General features: G+C 32.5%; 1 protein-coding gene across 3 annotated transcripts in view; it reads right to left on the bottom strand.

The window, feature by feature from the left end:
- Nucleotides 1-15,559, bottom strand: part of LOC130805668 (protein RRP6-like 3) — a 31,364-nt gene extending 15,805 nt beyond the window's left edge. For 2 of the 3 annotated variants that reach the window (XR_009040214.1, XM_057670451.1), the window contains exons 1-5: nt 15,099-15,559; nt 3,970-4,211; nt 3,779-3,877; nt 2,279-2,362; nt 1,980-2,066 (exon numbers count right to left, since the gene is read on the bottom strand). Coding sequence is in view for 2 of the 3 variants with exons in the window: in XM_057670451.1 (XP_057526434.1) it covers nt 1,980-2,066; nt 2,279-2,362; nt 3,779-3,877; nt 3,970-4,211; nt 15,099-15,330 (744 nt within the window). In the remaining variant the exon portion in view is untranslated. The remainder of the gene's footprint in view (nt 1-1,979; nt 2,067-2,278; nt 2,363-3,778; nt 3,878-3,969; nt 4,212-15,098) is intronic. The other variant, XM_057670456.1, reaches the window with a different exon arrangement.
- Nucleotides 15,560-18,499: the final 2,940 nt, after the last annotated feature.

The following is an 18,499-nucleotide window of genomic DNA, read 5'->3' as shown; positions in this document are numbered from 1 at the left end:
TTGTAAAGGAAAATGTTGAAGAAAAATAGGGGTGGGAAGGTGTCATTTGGTTAAGGATCCATAAGAAGATGAGAGAAAAAGAAAGAAGAAAGAAGAGAAGGGAAATGGGATGGGAAAACATTGGAAGAGAAGAAGGTTCTCTTCGGACTTAGTGCAACATATCACTCGTATTATATATATATATATATATATATATATATATATATATATATATATATATATATATATATATATATATATATATGTATATATGTATATATATATATATATATGTATATATATGTATATGTATATATATGTATATGTATATATATATATACATATATATATATATATATATACATATACATATATGTATATATATATATATATATATATACATATATATATATATACATATATATATATATATATATATATACATATATATACATATATACATATATATATACATATATACATATATATATATATATATATATATATATATATATATATATATATATATATATATATATAAGGTTTAATAATGAGCATGGCTTCACCTACTCCAAGCACATTATACTTGGACAGATTCACTTTATGGATGATTAGTGTATGTACCAACCAAATCGGAAATTAATTGATTTCCTATTATTTGCCAATTAAGAATTTGGGGTAAATTATTCTAAATGTTTATCATTGTCCAAGGATATGAAACTCTGACTCAAAGTAGTTAGGGGCTAAGTTATTCTAAGTACTTATCATTATTCAAGAGAAATCTAGATCAGACTCAATTCTAAACTTGAGGCTACATTTTTAGTGTCCAATTTTCATGGGCTTCCACCTGGCATGGACCAACTGAGGCAAGAGCTCATACATTATTTAATTCGAAAATAATTGTATGGTTTTTTCTGAACATTTAATTGGTATGCATCACATGTATGATTATTTTCCGCATAACGACTAACGTGGGTCTAATGTTATGGGCCCAATAACTCCAAGTTGATAGGTCAACATCCATTGAACTCCACAAAAGGGTCAAAACCTAAACATAGTAAGAAGGGTCAAAACCCTAACCCTAAGAGAAGTGGTCAAAACCCTAGAATTGGTCAAAACCAAACTACCCACTATCACTAATCCTCCATTTTCTGAACTACAACCCTAACTACCTCTTATCATTCTCTCCATATATTCTACTATAAATACCTTACCCTATCAAACTAGGAGGGGGGCAAAACATTACTTTCTACTCTATCAATTCTCCAAATTTCTCCAAGTACAAACTCTACACACTTTTCTCTCTATTCATCCTTTAAAACCCAAAATACCTAACCTAAAAAGACATTAAACAACACACTCATTACTACTACTTTTATTCTATTTTACGAACTCTCCAAGTCTCCAATTGACATGAGCGTAGGAGAGGCTTTTCAAGAGATTCTTCCTCTGATTAGTCTTCCCTTGTGATTACAGGCCTTAGACGTCCCTTACATATCCCAGATATTGGAGTATACATCTCAGACTTTGCAACTTATATCTCGGAGAAGTCATCTCATCCTGTCTCGGACTATTATTATTATCATTCAACTCTTGAGTTCGCATTTTTATTTATGTTATGTTTCATACATAAACAAACTCAATTGTACACCTCTAATCATAATGGTTTTTGAACACCAAAAAATGAAAATCCAATATGCATTACAAAAACATAAATGAAATTTGCTTCTATTCACAAATGTACACTTAAGTTCAGCTCATTGACCATACAAAGATCGTGAAAAATCAAAAATGGCCATATTACTTTCATTGCATGAATCAAAATATAACACAAAAGGGAGGAGATAGTGTTTAAATAAGCTTACCAATGTCACCATCCCTTAAATATATAACTTTGGACTAACGAACCATAGATTTCAGAGTTATTTTCACTTTACTTAACTCGTAAAAATAACATTACAAGGAGCACAAGATTGAACAATTGAATGATTGTATTCTACCTGTAATAATTTGTTAGTGATAACACCACAATAGGCTTCAAGCAAGTACGCAAGAGATTTTTGAGGTTTTGATAGAACTTCACATGCCTGTAAGATTATATAAAGAATCAAAGCGCGCATAATATAGAGCAAGCGTCAAATAAAGATTCTGATATCAAAAGAATGGGGCTCTTATCATTTTCCAATAAATTTGAATACACGATCTGCAAAAGAGAACTATTTCTTTTACGTTTCATTAGCCAAAAGATCAAGATCAATTGGCCTTTAAGAAGACATCGAGCTAGGAAAAAACCAACTACCTTTGCAGTATCGAACAAGTTAACTACATATATGTGGAAGTCTCTTTGCAACCAAAGCACATCATTATCAGCACCATGAAATACCTGCATAAGGGGAAGAAAATTTTGTACATGAAACTTACATAACAAGCATGTTTAAAAGAGATTGGCCAACAATTTTCAAATTAAGTTTAAAAATTTTGCAATTTGCGAGAATCATTCGGCCCCTAACACATTATTTAAAACGGAAAAAAGAACAAAATAGTCATGTTTTAGAAAAACATTTGTGTAAACCATCAAGATGCAACCATTTTTTATCTTTTACCAATCAAGATTAGCTGGTTAAAAAATTCAAGTATCATTGATAGCCAAGATATCAATGGCCGACAATAAATAAAGCCCTTTATACATGTGTTTCCGGCATGGTAACAATTGTAGGAATTGAGCATCATACTATTATTAGGATGGCTAATAGTTTTCCAATATATATCCTAGAACATATACCATAAAGGCTTTGATGGGGGCAAGTGGGATAGGCAACCGCTGCTAATGAAATGTTGATACGATGCTAACAAAATTTTGGGATCTAATTCATTGCATTCTACCGATCGTAGTTGGTTTACTTGAATTATAGTGGCGAATTATGTTGTTTCCAGTTGTCCTATAATGTTACAATCATATGAACAAGAAATGTGGTCATATTAAGCATTCAGTTTTGAACAGAAAAAAAAAGAATGACTTTAAGAAGTCTATTTGTCCGAAATGATGTGTTTACATTGATGTTCAAGGTTTCATTCAATAAGACAAAAATTTTCTTTCGTGACTTTTACAAGTTTCCATGAATACTAAAAAGTTTTTGAAGGTAATAACAAGATGGGAAACGAGGACAAGAGTATTAAGTTTAAAACGACATTAACCATTTAAACGATGGTTTTTTAGCAATTTAGTCGTCTTTTAAAACTGCGTGTTCACATGGTTTTAGATTCTTATCACATTCTAGATGTTTTACCTATCAAATCAAATCGGATTTGAACTTAAGAACGAAAATTCTCCATAAATTATAGGTCATGTAACTCATTTTATAGTTGGAAAGCCACATAATATTAACATACTCAAGATGCTTGTGTTTTATACGTTAGGCCATACAATAAAAGTTTTTTTACTTGCTCCGGGCCATAAATGGTTTCAAAATGTTCATTGTGAAAAACAGATTTCCGATGACGAGGGTTTTTATAAATTTTAAACTAGTTTATTTTGTTGTATTTCTTGTTCCTAGTAAGAAAGAAGTCTATTTGACACATATGTATACCGTTTTATTTTATTATTTCTATAAGACAACAATGCCCACTTTTTATTACCTGGCGCAGCATGGGTATTATCCAGTCACCTCAAACTTATTACATCAGAACAATCTAGAGGAGCAAAAAGAAGCTGAGACATGTTTGCATAAACTTCCTGAGGAAATCAAGCAATTTTGCCACACAACTTTTACCGAAAACTGTCACATAACTAAATATTTACCTTAACAATATTTGGATCAGAGAAAACAGACTGCAGCATATGCATATTGTCATGTAATGCAATAGTGTCAACAAGATAATCTTCCTCCAGAGTAGAAATCTGCTTAGCATATCGTGACAAATGACAATAAGAAATGTGATCAAATATAAAAAGCCTCCGAACATATTAAGGGAAACGCTATAACATGTTACCTGCACTAAAGCAGTGAATCCTAGAAATGACCGTAGGCTATGTTGCTCTGTGTCAACAGCAAATAACTTTTGTTCACTCAATACACAAACAAGTTCACGTAATTGAGACTTTGACTCCACCCAAACATGTGACTTGGTCATTCCTGTCATTGCTATCTCATCAAAAATGTCATAATCTAATTGAGAATTCGTTAACAATGTCAAAATCTCTCTTTCGTATGGGTGTGAATTTGACGATTTTCCTGCAGTAATGACAAAGAAACCAAAAAACAAAAATCAGCCCAAAATCTCAATGTTTTTCCCAAAAACAAATAAACAAAAAATTGCATTTAGGTTTCCACTTAACACTAGTCAATATATACAAATTTCAACTTCAATGTATCAAATACCATGGCATACATAAATTGTACACATGTAAATACTTTTATTGTTGCAAAAACAAAGAAAATATGTTTTAAATAATTACGGTTGGATTACATTTAAGAAAAAGACATATCATATTATTCATGATTAATTGTGACTCAAAGTGATGAATTGGAGCAACATTTCCATAGAGAATTAAACGCTCATAGTCATCATGTTCAAGTCCTCCATATGACAATTCTTAACCTTCATAAACATCTCAATGGCATAAAATGAAAAACCAAACAGATAAAAGCCATCTAATTCAATGGAAATCCGCCCCAAAAAACCTTTTTAAACCATAAATAGTGGATGAAAATGTACCACAAGAGGTCTCAAAGGCATATACACTGTGTGAGCAGGATCCCTAATTTTATTGGGTTTCTACTACATATAGTTTATATATATATTTTTACATCAATTGTATCTTTATTCAAAAAAAAAATAAAAAATTAATTGAATTATTTATAAAATTAACTTTTTTGCAACCATTTTTCTTTTAAAACTTAACTAGGAAAATAATATGCAAGATTGTGAGTTTGTTTTATTTATTCATAAGTTTCATGTTTAAGACTTTTCACAAGCCGTAAAATTTCAGGATGACTTTGAAAGTACCTCCAAAAATTATGAAGGAAAAATTGATTTTAATAACCCAACTTTCCATCAAAATAACTCTTAACTTTCATAAGAGTTACTCAAAATAGTCTCATTTCGCTTGTTTGTTCTTAAATCATTCAACAATTATGCTAAAGCCTTAATCGCAACAATATTGAACCGACTGGTGGCTACATGAACTAAAGAAAATATCATGAGAGATCATCACTAACAAAGATTGTTAATTCTAGTCTAAAACTAAGAAATGCATATGACCATATTCTTGATACCAATCTACAACCAAAAAAATCAATTTTAATGATCATCCACATAATATTATTTTCCTCCATTCATTCAGTTTGTATAAAAATAGTAGGACTACTTAGATATAGAGGTTATAAATAGGATTTATTCGAGAATAAGTGAACATTGGGACTATTAAGAAAGGAATGATAATGTTAAACTATTAAAATCAACTAAAATAATTTGCCAAGATCGATACGATGTTAAGAACTTTGATGAACGATAATAATTTCAATGAACTAACAAACGCTTGATAAAATAAAATTTGCAAAATTAACACAATGATTTAAGGAGGTTCACCCAATGATGGCTACGTCCTCAGTGGTGTGTAGTTTCTTGTTTATATTATTTCAATTGAGTAAAACACTCTTACAAATGAAGTATTACAATTGAGTAACAGATAAAAACAATAGGCTACGTGTTTGGCTTAGGGGTTGTGTTTGATGATATCTTGGATGAGTATTAAAGCTCTCTATTTATAGTACTAAGTACATTCAATGATAATTGCTCACTTATATACATGCTTAATGTTGAATAATGAATAAGTTGAAACAGCTCCAAGAACTTGAAGAGACAAAAAAAACAGCATCCTAGGCGCATCAGAGGAACCGCTCGACCAGAACAGAGAGGTCGCTCGGTCGAGCGACCTGGTCGAGCGGGCTACAGACAGCTACTGGACATATTCTGTTTGTTCGCTCGACCCACCCAAGAGCTCGCTCGGTCGAGCGAACTGGTCGAGCGCCCTTCAGTATCATTCTGACAGTTTCTACTCGAGCAAAGCATCTTTAAAAACCCTTTGCACTTCTTCATTAAACATTCATTAAAACCAATAACTCCCATGATTACTTCAACAAATAAATCACACTTAATCACCATAAGCATTACGTTATTCACTTAATTCTCTTATTAACCAACGCCATAGGATTCCATCCCATCAATTTCACACATGAATGCACATATCAATTTGTGCACTCAAGTCACACTATTCATAACATTAACATTTCTCTTAAAAAGATACTTCATTCGTCCCTTTAAGAATGCACCCATTTTGTTTTGGGTGAAATTTGGTTGGTGAATAAGACAAAAACAAGTGGATGATAGGAATGATTGATTATGATATAGAGAGAAAATAAGTTTATGGATGAGATTTAAAGAAATAAAGTGGGGTCATTGCCATAAAAGAAAAGGGTGCAAAATGCGTGGGACAACCTAAAATGGAAAGAGATGCAAATTGAGGGAGACATAGGAAGTAATTTTTATGTGAACTTTTTACAAAAACTCGCCTTCATTTTAGAAAATTAGTGGAACCATCAATTTATGGGTGCAAACCCCTCAATTTCCCTCCTTCCCTTGTTTTCTTAACTATTAATGGTACTACAAAAATTAGCATAAGTGGAGGCCTCTTAGTTCTCAATGCATAAGGTTTGACCTCATCAATAAGCTACACCTCCAACAATTCACTTGCTGCATTAATGGTATCACCAAGCACAGTGTCATATGATTCGGTGGTTTTACCCACGAATCACGATCCGGTTCGATCGGCCTGAATCGCGGTTCGTTCGCCGATTGAATCGCCTTGATGCCCGATTCAAATCGACGACGACAATGTTCACGTTTGCAAAAGATTGAAGCTTTCTCAAGCTTTGAAATTCAACACCAAGAAAAGAAAAAAAGGAACTGAAGAAATTGAAGAGAATAGAAAAGGACAGAAAACAAAAACGCATTGAGAAAAAAAAACTTACAGGCTATGAAGGCTTTGATTTTTCTTGATGTTCACTCCAGCCGCCATGTCTAGGGTTTACGTTTTTGTTTATTCTTGCCCTTTTATTTTAGACTGACTTTGAGTCTTTGGGAATGCGGGTTAAAAGCCCTTCATTTAACTTTTCTTTTTCTATTATTTAATGTCACATTATTTTTTTTTTACAATCACATTATTTTATTTATAATATACATTAATGTCATGACTACTTATATTTATTACAATTAAATTAAACAATACCTAAAAATCAAACCAAACAACCTAAGCAAACAAACTAAAATGTCACCTAGCGAATCGCGAATCCGAATCCGTAGGAATCAAACCGAATCACAAATCATGTGACATTGACCAAGCACCTCAATTATTCTCTTCCTCAGCTTCTACACAAGTTATTTAAGTGTTACAAACTTATTCATCAACCTTTTATTCTCGACAAGAAGTTGATTTATCACTTGATATTGCCAATCAATGGGATTATCTTTATCAACCCATTGAAATAACTTCAAGTACTTCGTCTAACTCCGACTTAGTTTAAACCATGTGACTGCAACTCTTGTCCCCATCGTTCTAAATTAGCATTTACCCTCTTGCGGTCACATGTGCCAGAACAATTTTGTGGGCAAACAACATGCACGAAGGCACTTCTTAGAATGATTGAGTAATACCATCTATTTTGTTGCAAAAAAGAGCTTATGACTGACTGAACTTTGATGAAGGGCAATTGTGATTGGAAAATCCTTTTTTGACCTCCACATGTCATGACTCTACAATTCTTAATACATATCTTGCATTATATCAATAAATTTCCTGAGAATATTTTTTTTCATTGTCCACCAAAATACTTTTTTTGCTACCTTATTGTATGTCTTTTTCAAGTCAATGAATACGATGAGCAAGTTTTTTTCTAGTATCACAAGTACTCCATTAAATTCATAAGATGAATTGCTTTTTTTAAAAAAATCTCCCAAGCATATATTTGAATTGTTTCTATGCTCATATACATCTTATACATATTTCTATTACTCTTTCCCATAACTTTGTAGCAGATCAGCCAAGATGGTAATCAAAACAACCTTTATTAATGAAAACAAGAACGACACTAAGGGACGTTCGAGTCTCCCAGACACTCCTAAGTATGGGACGTTCGAGTCTCCCAATCACTCCTAAGTGTTTCCACTTCTCTCTCTAGATATTTCCTATCCTTTCAAATATTCATACTCCCTCTATTTATAATATATGGGAGGGGAAATACAAACAAGAATACAAGCTAATAAAAGACTACTAACATAACACCCTAAAGATACAACTATACTAACTTTTATTCTTTTACATTATATATGACCCTAGGAATATGCCATGTATGACAATATCGGCCGCCTAAAGATCCACCTTGTCCTCAAGGTGGGTAAAATGTAAATCGGGACCAAATGTTGACATCCACACTCGAGTCATCTACAACTGGAGCACATATAAGCCCGACCAAGTACTTGAGTGTGCCTTTAGGATTGAAGGTTTTGTAGTAGTGGGTTAAAGGAGTTAGTAGGTTGAGCAAAGTTGAAGTAGAAAAAATTTCTGATGGGCTGGAATTCTTCCAAATTGCAAATGATCTTGGAGTTAACATGTTTTGGATCTTCCTCAAATTAAATTTCAGAAACATATCAGCAGCCCAAACCATTGTTAAATTGCTGACGTCATTAGCTGCACAACACATTCCAGCATCGCTGACGTCATCAGCTGCCCAGCTGAGGTCATTGATGATGTCATTGCTTGGTTGAAAAAAATAACCCCAGAAAATAACCCACAATCTTCGACCCTTCTCACTGCTTTCTTTCCATTTCGGATACCCTAAAAAATCAACCTCCCTTTCCAACTGCTTCCACCTGCCGACAACTTCTCCCACACGCCGGCCAGCCGCTTCACTTTCCTAGGGATGCCCCCTAATTTCCCGGCCTTTTCTGCGGTCTTCATGTCGTCGATCATCCGCCTTGGTTTCACGATGAGCAGATTCCAGGCGGTAACTCCCTTCCTTTTCCACATTCTCTTGCCGGCATACCATCGTCGTTTTCTAGCGTCCTCCAGACCATACCACCCTAAAATTACAGTGGTTCTTTCATTTTCCTCTCCTCTACCCCCTTTGTTTCCTACCAACTTCCCAATTGTCGACCCTTTGGTCGCCACCCACCTCGTTCTAGTGACCGTAAGCAATGTCTCGTCGCTGACGACCTTATGCACCACTATGGAGCCGCCTCCTTTTCTCCCCTTTCTACTCAATTTTTTGATCCCTATAAACCCTAAATTTTTTCTTACTTTGCTCTTTGATTCTCACGCCATTCAACCGCCTCCAACGGTGCCTCTGCCTTCCCTTGGTTCCGGCGCCGCCAACCCGGACCTCCCCCAGAACCACTACCAACTTGACCTAACTTCCTCTCTTCATGAGCATCCCAAGCCTCTTTTCTTATCTTTCTCTTTTCCCTTCTCATTTTTTCATGTTTTTACATACTGTTTTTCTTTTTCTTTTTCTTTATGCTTTCTTTTTTTTGTTTCCCCTTTCATCTTTACCTCCTTTCTCAAATATCTTCTGCCCTTTGTTTTTTTTCTTCTGGCCTTTTCTTTATCTAGCTCTACTGTAGTCTTATCACTTTTGCTCAACCTTCCCTTGATCTTCTCCACTGATCTTGGATCCTCTTCTTGGTTCTTTGATTGTTGATCTGTTCTTTGACCCTCACATTTAACCAGCTCTCTTACCTTCCTTTCCATATCATCAACCCTCACAACCTCTTCTTGGATATCTTCTTTTCTTTCTTTATGGAATACAAATGCCATTAATTCATTTTCCATATCTTGATGTAAGATGAGAAGTGAATACCCTTTGTGACTACATTCATGTTTCGAATCTAAATGTTCATCACAAATCTCACAAATGCCTTTTTCCATCTTTTCATAAATTTCATTTGTGGATGTTGTTTTGAATGAGTGAATAATATCATTCTGGACAGCCTTTTGGAGCATATCTAACGGATGAATTTCAGCCCCTAAACCCTTAAAAAACGCATCAAGATCATTTTTGTGGGTATTCGGATTTCCCATTTCTTCCTTGGGAAAAAGATCTAGCGCTAGGGCTTTCTTCAACCTTATCAAATTCTGTTCCAATTGATCCATCTAGACTACCCACAAGACCGAAATTCTTGCTCTGATACCTATGTAACAGATCAGCCAAGATGGTAATCAAAACAACCTTTATTAATGAAAACAAGAACGATACTAAGGGACGTTCGAGTCTCCCAGACACTCCTAAGTATGAGACATTCGAGTCTCCTAATCACTCCTAAGTGTTTCCACTTTTCTCTCTAGATATTTCCTATCCTTTCAAATATCTTTTACTCCCCTCTATTTATAAGATATAGAAGGGGAAATACAAACAAGATTACAAGCTAATAAAAGACTACTAACATAACACCCTAAATATACAACTCTAACTAACTTTTATTCTTTTACATTACTTATGACCCTAGGAATATGCCATGTATGACAAACTTCCACCTCAAGAGTCTTATTCCTTAGTAGTTGGAGCAACTCATACAAATCCTTTGTTCTTGTAAATGAGTTTTAAGAGTACTTCTTTTCTCTATTAACTGGGTTTCTTGTTTGTCCTCCAAATTTTCTTGTTGAATAAATCAACCAGCAATCCCTAGACATCTCTATACTTCAATAGGTATACCATTTGATCTCACCATTTTCATAGCTTCATTTTCTTTAAAACCCTCTCAACTTCTGATTTCTTGATCTTTTGCAGAAATTCTCTATTTTCTTTCTCAAGAGCGATGGTTAGTCCAATGTTGAAAGAAACAAAATTTTATACGATACGAGAAACGGAAACGAGAACGAGAAACGATAATTATAAGTTTCAAAAACATAGAAAATGAAATGTGATCCTATGACATACAAATAAATGCAGAATCATGTAAAAACTTATAAACCAATTTTTTGAAGCACCAAACTCAAGTACATAAATTACAAATCATAAAAGTAAAACTAAAATAATAATAATAATAATAATAATAATAATAATAATAATAATAATAATAATAATGATGATGATGATGATAATAATAATAATAATAATAATAATAGAAAATATTGCCCAGAATAATTCAACATTTTTCTAATTTCCCTACAATAATCTCGACTTTTGACCAACTATGAATAATACGTACTTAAAGGTGTGTTTCCCACTAACATCAAAACAAGGAAAGTAACCTACTATTGTATGTAATTTAATAAAAAAAAGATAAAATTAAACAAAAAACTAAGAAAACACCCCCACCATGACCACCACCCTAGCCCCATTTCCTTCACCAAAGCCCCTGCACAGTGCACACTCCTTCACCCATTGGCCCAACAAGAGCACACCCCTCCCCTTCCACCACCATTCCCCTACTTTATCTCTTCCACCACCACCACTACTATCCATAGTGTAAAAACAAGGTCGCATTGCATCACATCGGCCACGTTGTAAAGGTTTTCAAAATAAATGCATTGATATTTTTTCCGCGTTGTAAAGATGTAAAAAGCCCGTGTTTTGGGCCGTATCAAGGGATAGCTTATGTTTTCGACTGATATTAGGCATTAGTGAACTGCATCACTCCTGTTACAGTTTTGTTACCGTGTTTGCAACCATTACCACATATTTACACTATGCTACCATCCTAATCTCCGCAAAATTTCATCCAAATTCAGTATAATGTATTGATAAATTTAGCAAAGAAAGAAAGAGAAAGAATAGTTTTTGGACATCAAGCTTTTCAAGGCAGGTTAAAGCTTTGTATCATTGTATCTTGCTATTTGTTGCATTTTAATTAAAGATGTAGTTGATGCATTTTGTGCCATTTTGGGATATTTATGCTTGTTAGAAATAGTTCTAATGAGAATGATTTTAACTCTTGGATCAATTTGTCATGGGTTATGTTGAATTTGAATGAAGATGGTGTAAATTTTAGTTGTCATGGGGTTTATAGGTGCACAAAATGTGGATCATTGTCCCAGATTCCAGATCGTTCGTTCTAAAAACGTACAAGAACGCTCGATCTGGTTTGCTAAGGTAAGGGCTTTCTCAACCTCGATCGTTCCTTTCCCTTTTCATTTTCCTTCCATTTTATTTTTCTTTTCTTTTCCTTATTTTTTCTTTTTCATTTTTTACTTATTTTCTTTTATTTATTATTTTAATGGTAAAAATTGCACTACGTTTCTTAACGTTTTCGAAACTCTAAACTAATGTTTCTTGTTTCCATATTCATTTCTCGTTTCTGTTTCCGTTTCTCGTATCGAAATGAATCTCATTTCGTGTGACGTTGGCCGAAGGGAAAGGGATGTAACGTGTATGGCAATAAGGGTGGGGAGAGGATGGGATGGGCTGATAGGAAGGGGATGAGGTGGTTGTCATGGTGGAGGAAAAAGGAGATCGGTTGGGATTTTTTTTAATTTAAATTGTCTTTTAGTGCGTAAAGAAGTTGCTTTATAGAAATATTTGGACGCTAGAGGATAACACAATTTAAAGTTCGTTTTTATTCATGGTTAATCAAAAGTTTGGATTATTATAGAAACTCATTAAAAGGTTGAACTATTTTGGGCAATTTTTCCTAATGATAATAATAATAATTTTAAATGTGAATACTACTTTTATTAACTTGTTAAAATACACCTAATTTCCCACAAGATAAATAAAGTAATTCTATTTAAAGATTATAATCAAAACAAAAAATACATCTAAATTCTCATAAATTATTAAAGCCCCAAGACAAATTATTAATGTCTCAAGACAAGTAGTACTTATTCATATTAAAGTCCCAAGACATGTAGTCTAAATGCAATTAAAAAATTAACTTTTCCGCTTCCTTTCTCATGTCACTTTCCCTTTCTCCCACTATTTATGTCCTCGATTTAAATCTCATGTATGCTTCTTCCTTTTTTGCTTTCTAGTTCTCTTTTCTTCAACTGATTCTGAACTCAACCTTAGACACATTTGGTAAGTTTTCTTTTCTCTTTTACATCAATTCTTTCTCCTCTTTTTGCTTTTTTTTCCTTAGACCCTTTCGTTAGGGTTTCAATTGACACCCTTTTTGAGTGGTTCAAACCGCTTTAACAGCAGCAAACCAAAAACGTTACTGCCAGTGTTCCAAGTTGTGATTCCTAATGTTTCTCCAGTGCAACGATCCACGAATAGGTCTCCAAAAATATCTCCTTATTCACCATCAAATAACTCGTCAAAATATTCTCTTCATCGATCCTTAATGTTCCTCGTGCTGGAATACAATGTTATTAAACTAATCCTTGATTTGAAATTTGGTTTGTCGAATTCCTTTTGCAAAATCTTCAATTTCGCCTCGAAAAACCTACTTTTACGTTCGTTTTATTTTCTTATATTTAACTCATGTTTCCTCACTCTTGCAATTGGCTAATGCAAAATAACATTTTTATTGTGTACCGCTTCTTTGACTTCTTCGTGCTAAAACTTTGTATCCTTCTTTACCATGATATTGCCCCTTGATTCTCCTAAAATTTTCTTAGCTATTAGAGAAAAATAATTTTCTTTTTTTCTAGCATCCGCATTTGAAGCCATCTCCAATCAAATTCTTTAACAACCTTCTCGACAACTTTAACAAAATCCTCCATTAATCTTCACCATCTAATCATTCGTTCCTTTTTAGCTTTCTTCTCCTTCTATCTTTCTTACAAGCGAACATCCTGAACAACACGTATGTATTGGATGGCCACACACTCCTAAGAAGTAAGTTACCATTTAAGCAACTACCTCTAACCTTCTTGTCAAAAAGTAATTGATTTTTCAAGCATTTACTCTAATTCTAAAAGTCAACAAATGGCTATCTCTCTTCTTAAACCATATTTTAGAACCAACAAATTGTATAAAAGTGATAATTCAAAATGGACTCTCCTTTTGCATTTCTATTTTAATAGCTAAACCTCTATATAAAAACTTTCGTAACCATTGTAACTTACCCCTACATGCCCATCCAAATCTCATTGATATACAACTTCTCACTTGACGGTATGGTTTGCGCCATATCATCTAGATCCTCCCAAAATTTTGTTTTAATTGATTCCTCAAACCTCATTTATAGTGCATAGACGCTTATGACATTTAAAATTTCTTTACCATATATATATTCACTCTTATGATCCTATCGTTCTTTCGCCACACCTCTACCATATTCTTAATTTTTTGTTCATATGTAATAACACAAACTTCATTCCAGTTTCTATCCAGCCCGAACACAACAATTTATAATTCAGCCTTACTCCTACCCTTGTTTTGACCACATCTCTAAATTATTTTGTCGATTGGAATTTAAAAGCATTAAATGTTAATTTTTTTCTCAAATTCCGATGTCCACTAACTCTAAATATGTACCCATCAAACTATCAATGTTCCATGTCTCAATCTTTACTTAGTACCCCTTTCTTTTCATAATCTCCTAGCCTATGTGCAGTTTACATTAATGATGTTTTTAATAACAGGAAAATATCCTAATCAAATCAGCAATAATATAACCCATCTAAGATGTTGACATGTTGTGTACAGCATCATGAATTTTGGGGATTCTTCACTATTTTCTGGGAACAGAGCTGCCTGATTGCTCTGAAGGTGTAATACATTCCAGGAGAAGTCCATAAAAGATTTGTTATTAGACATTGGGTTAAGTGACTACAGGAAAGTAGCTACTCCTCTCCCTTCTGATGATGGACAGTTGTTGGAAGATGCCACAACATATAGAAGCTCAGAGGGAAAATCAAATTTCCTACAAACACTAGATCCCATTTGTCTTATACAATCCAAACACCAAGCAAATTTATGCAGAACCCAAGAAGCTTCAAACACTCCAGGAAAATAAGAATTACAAACGACACTTATGGTGACCTTGACAAAACCAGTCTTTTCTTAATCTTAATTTTCATATAACACAAATTCAAAAAACACAAAAAAAAAGACTATTTTAAGACAAATAACACAAAAATAATATAAGCCAAATACCACAGAAAAAGTAAATTTAAGTACCGTCAGCAGAGTCGGAAAGCTTGAAATGCTTGAAAGGAGAATAAGAATTATCGGCCAAAAGTCGCTTGAAAGTAGATTGTGGTTTAAATTCAGAAGACAAATAACACAAATTTTTGGAGGAACATTTATTACGTTGTCTTCGACGTTGAACAGTAAAGTAGACAGAAACTGAGATGCATGCGATTGCGAATGCAATGCTTAATCTCAGTTTCTGGTTCTGGTTGTCTGCCATTTTCTTCTTTCAACTCTCACTGTTTGGAGTAATTCGAACCAAAGACTTGTTGGAATGGGCGGTTTGCGAAATGGATTTGAATTGATATAATGAGAGAGATATTTATGCAGCTTGGGAGTTGGGACGGCAACGCACCGGCAAGGCTAGACTCTAGACCACCTGCTCACAAAGGCGGTCATCTTTCATTGCTGCTTTCTACTCGCCCTATCAATTGAGGTTAAAATGGTAAATGTCAACAAAATGTCTCAAAATAGTAAATTATGGGATTAATAAATAGATAAATATGTGATGCTTTTTAGTAAAATGTGTTAAATAATTAAAGTTGTTTTTGTTTATTAAGATGTGAACGGATTCATAACGAAAAAAACTTTATGAAATTTTTATTTGCGTAAAATGAAAAGAATAAATAAAAATCGATTGAGTACAATTATTCACGATAAATTTCTTTGGTCCCTCTTATTTTACACCAATTTTTATTCTAGTTTGTTCTACTAATTTTACGTATTTGTCACATTCTCTAACTCAATTTCTCTTTTTACTAAGTATTACCTATTTTGCAATTTGTAAAAAATGAGAGGGTCACATTAATTTTTAGTCTTCTCAAAAAATATTCGTATGATGTTGATCTTTTAAAGTAATGACATAAACTTTTTCCACTAGATCTTAGGGTTTAAGCATTGCTACTAACAAGAAGAAGATAAATTGTTGTATTGAAATTGTTGTTGATGATAAGGGTTATAATATTTGGGTTATAGAACATAACTTATTGTTTTGACTTGTTTTAACAATTGTATCGGGTTTGGATTAAGTTATTTTCTTATTTTTATTTGAATTATGATTGATCCAACGAGTCAAAGGTTAATAATTATAAATTTTTAATCCTTTTGATTTAATTTTTTTTTAGTCATGTCTTTGATAGTTATTGCCAAATCACGATTGGAAATTGTATCATTATTCTCAAGTCTCATTGTTAAAGCTAATACTACTTGATTACTAACTCAAATTTTGGTGAGAATTACCCTAAGGTTTGTGAGAACTAAATGACAAACTGACTACTGTCTGTTCATCAATTGGCTGGTATTCAATGTGTGTCTTTTCCAAAGAAAATATATTTAGAATAAATTTAAGAGTCAAAGGTTCAGTTTAAAAGCCCCGAAGGACATTCTCAGTAGTAGTAAACATAAGGAAGTTTCTAGGAAACTGTTTCCTCATCTCAAAAATTCACATCCTCTCTCCAAAAAAACAAAAATAATGTGATGTTTTGTTATGTGTGAATTATAGAGGAACAAACTTCTATGTCACAATAAAAATTAATTGTGGAAAAGAGTAACGGAGAGAAGACTCGAGCGAGAAACGATGATCTAAGAGAATCGACTTGAGTTCATGCTAAGACAATCCACTATTGAGGATAGTTATGTCTAAACGTGGTTGATGGAGAAAGATTTGCATATGATGTTCATAGATCTGAAAAAGATTTATGATAGCGTATTACATAACATTATATATCCTCAAGGCTAATGGAATACCATTGAGATATATTAAGGCAATACAAAACATGTATGATGGAGTCACGGCTAACATTCAGTCACCTAGTTAAACTGAGCCATTTTCCAGTAAAAGTGCATTTGCATGAAGGATCAACTCTAAGTCCTTTTCTTATTTGCCATGATAGTTAATGTGTTGTCCACATTTGGCATAAAAGTATTTCTTAGTGTATGATATTTGCTAGTTGGATCTCCTTTTCTACTAGTTTAGTCTCTAATTTGCATATTAAACTAGTCCTTTTCTTATTGATGTTGATGTTCTTTGCCAATTAGAAACATAACCATCAAGGAATCTTAAAATCTTAAGCACTCCAACATGTGTATGTGACCTTAGAAATCCACGTAGCCAACGAATGCAGTTTTGTTCAAATACGTCACACATGCTATAAATGACTTTAGATGATGCATTGTTTTTCTTAGATCCACACCAATTGTATTTTTACATTTATTTTTTTAATCATACTCAATCCACATCAAAGATGTTTTAAAGTAGAATAGAAAAAGGCTAAACGTCCAAAACTATTTCTGTTTTTCAAAACTTTTATAAAAATACAATGCTAAACAATTTTATTTCTAAAAAGGATTTCTTTGGAATAATTTCTGTAAGATTACTTTTAAAAATCATATATATATATATATATATATATATATATATATATATATATATATATATATATATATATATATATATATATATATAAAAGAAGTTTCAGTGAGAACATTCTTATACGAGAACCGTGAGAACCAATTTGACTAACAAAAAAGTGTTGTTTTTTTAATAAAATTTTTGTTTAAAAAAAAGATGATACTTTTCCTTAAAAAAGTGTTACTTTCAGAAAAAAATTTTGAACAAAACTCACAAAAAAGTATTACTTTTTACATAAAAATTGTTACTTTTCGGAAAAAACGTATTACTTTGTATTGATTGTTTTTGATTTTTTTTTTGAAAATAACACCTTTTCGCTAAAAAGTAGCAACTTTTTTTTTAAAAAAAAAAATCAACAGTTTTTTGTCCAAAAGTAACACATTTTCAATAATAAGTAACACGTTTTTATCAAACAAATTGATTCTCACGGTTCTCATATAAGGTTGGTTCTCACTAGAACTTGACCACGTGTGTATATATATATATATATATATATATATATATATATATATATATATATATATATATATATATATATATATATATATATATATATATATATATATATATATATATATATATATATATATATATATATATATAATATTTCGCTTAACAAACTCTAAATTGAAAATTATTTTCTATTGTACACCCAAGGGGATAAACTTCCCTTTGTACTAACCTTGTGCTCCCAACAATTACTTTTTGTGGATGATGATGTCATGCAACAAAATAAAAAGACAAAGATTATTGCAATGGCTATAAATACGTTCTCACTTCGATAATTTTCAAGTGAAAACAAATGAAATATTTTATGTATGAGATTTGAGTATTTCATCGATAATAAGAAAGTCTTAACTTGTTTATATATACATTTTCAATATACTTGGTTGTGACCCAAGGATTATCCAACTTTTTGAACACGAAAGACAATAATCACACTAAATTTTTTGGATTTATTTTCTTTATACTATAATTT

The sequence above is a fragment of the Amaranthus tricolor genome, chromosome 1 (genome assembly GCF_026212465.1).
Source record: "Amaranthus tricolor cultivar Red isolate AtriRed21 chromosome 1, ASM2621246v1, whole genome shotgun sequence".
Classification (NCBI taxonomy): Eukaryota; Viridiplantae; Streptophyta; class Magnoliopsida; order Caryophyllales; family Amaranthaceae; genus Amaranthus; species Amaranthus tricolor.
Note: the sequence above shows the minus strand (reverse complement) of the source record. Positions and strands in the feature narration are given on the sequence as shown.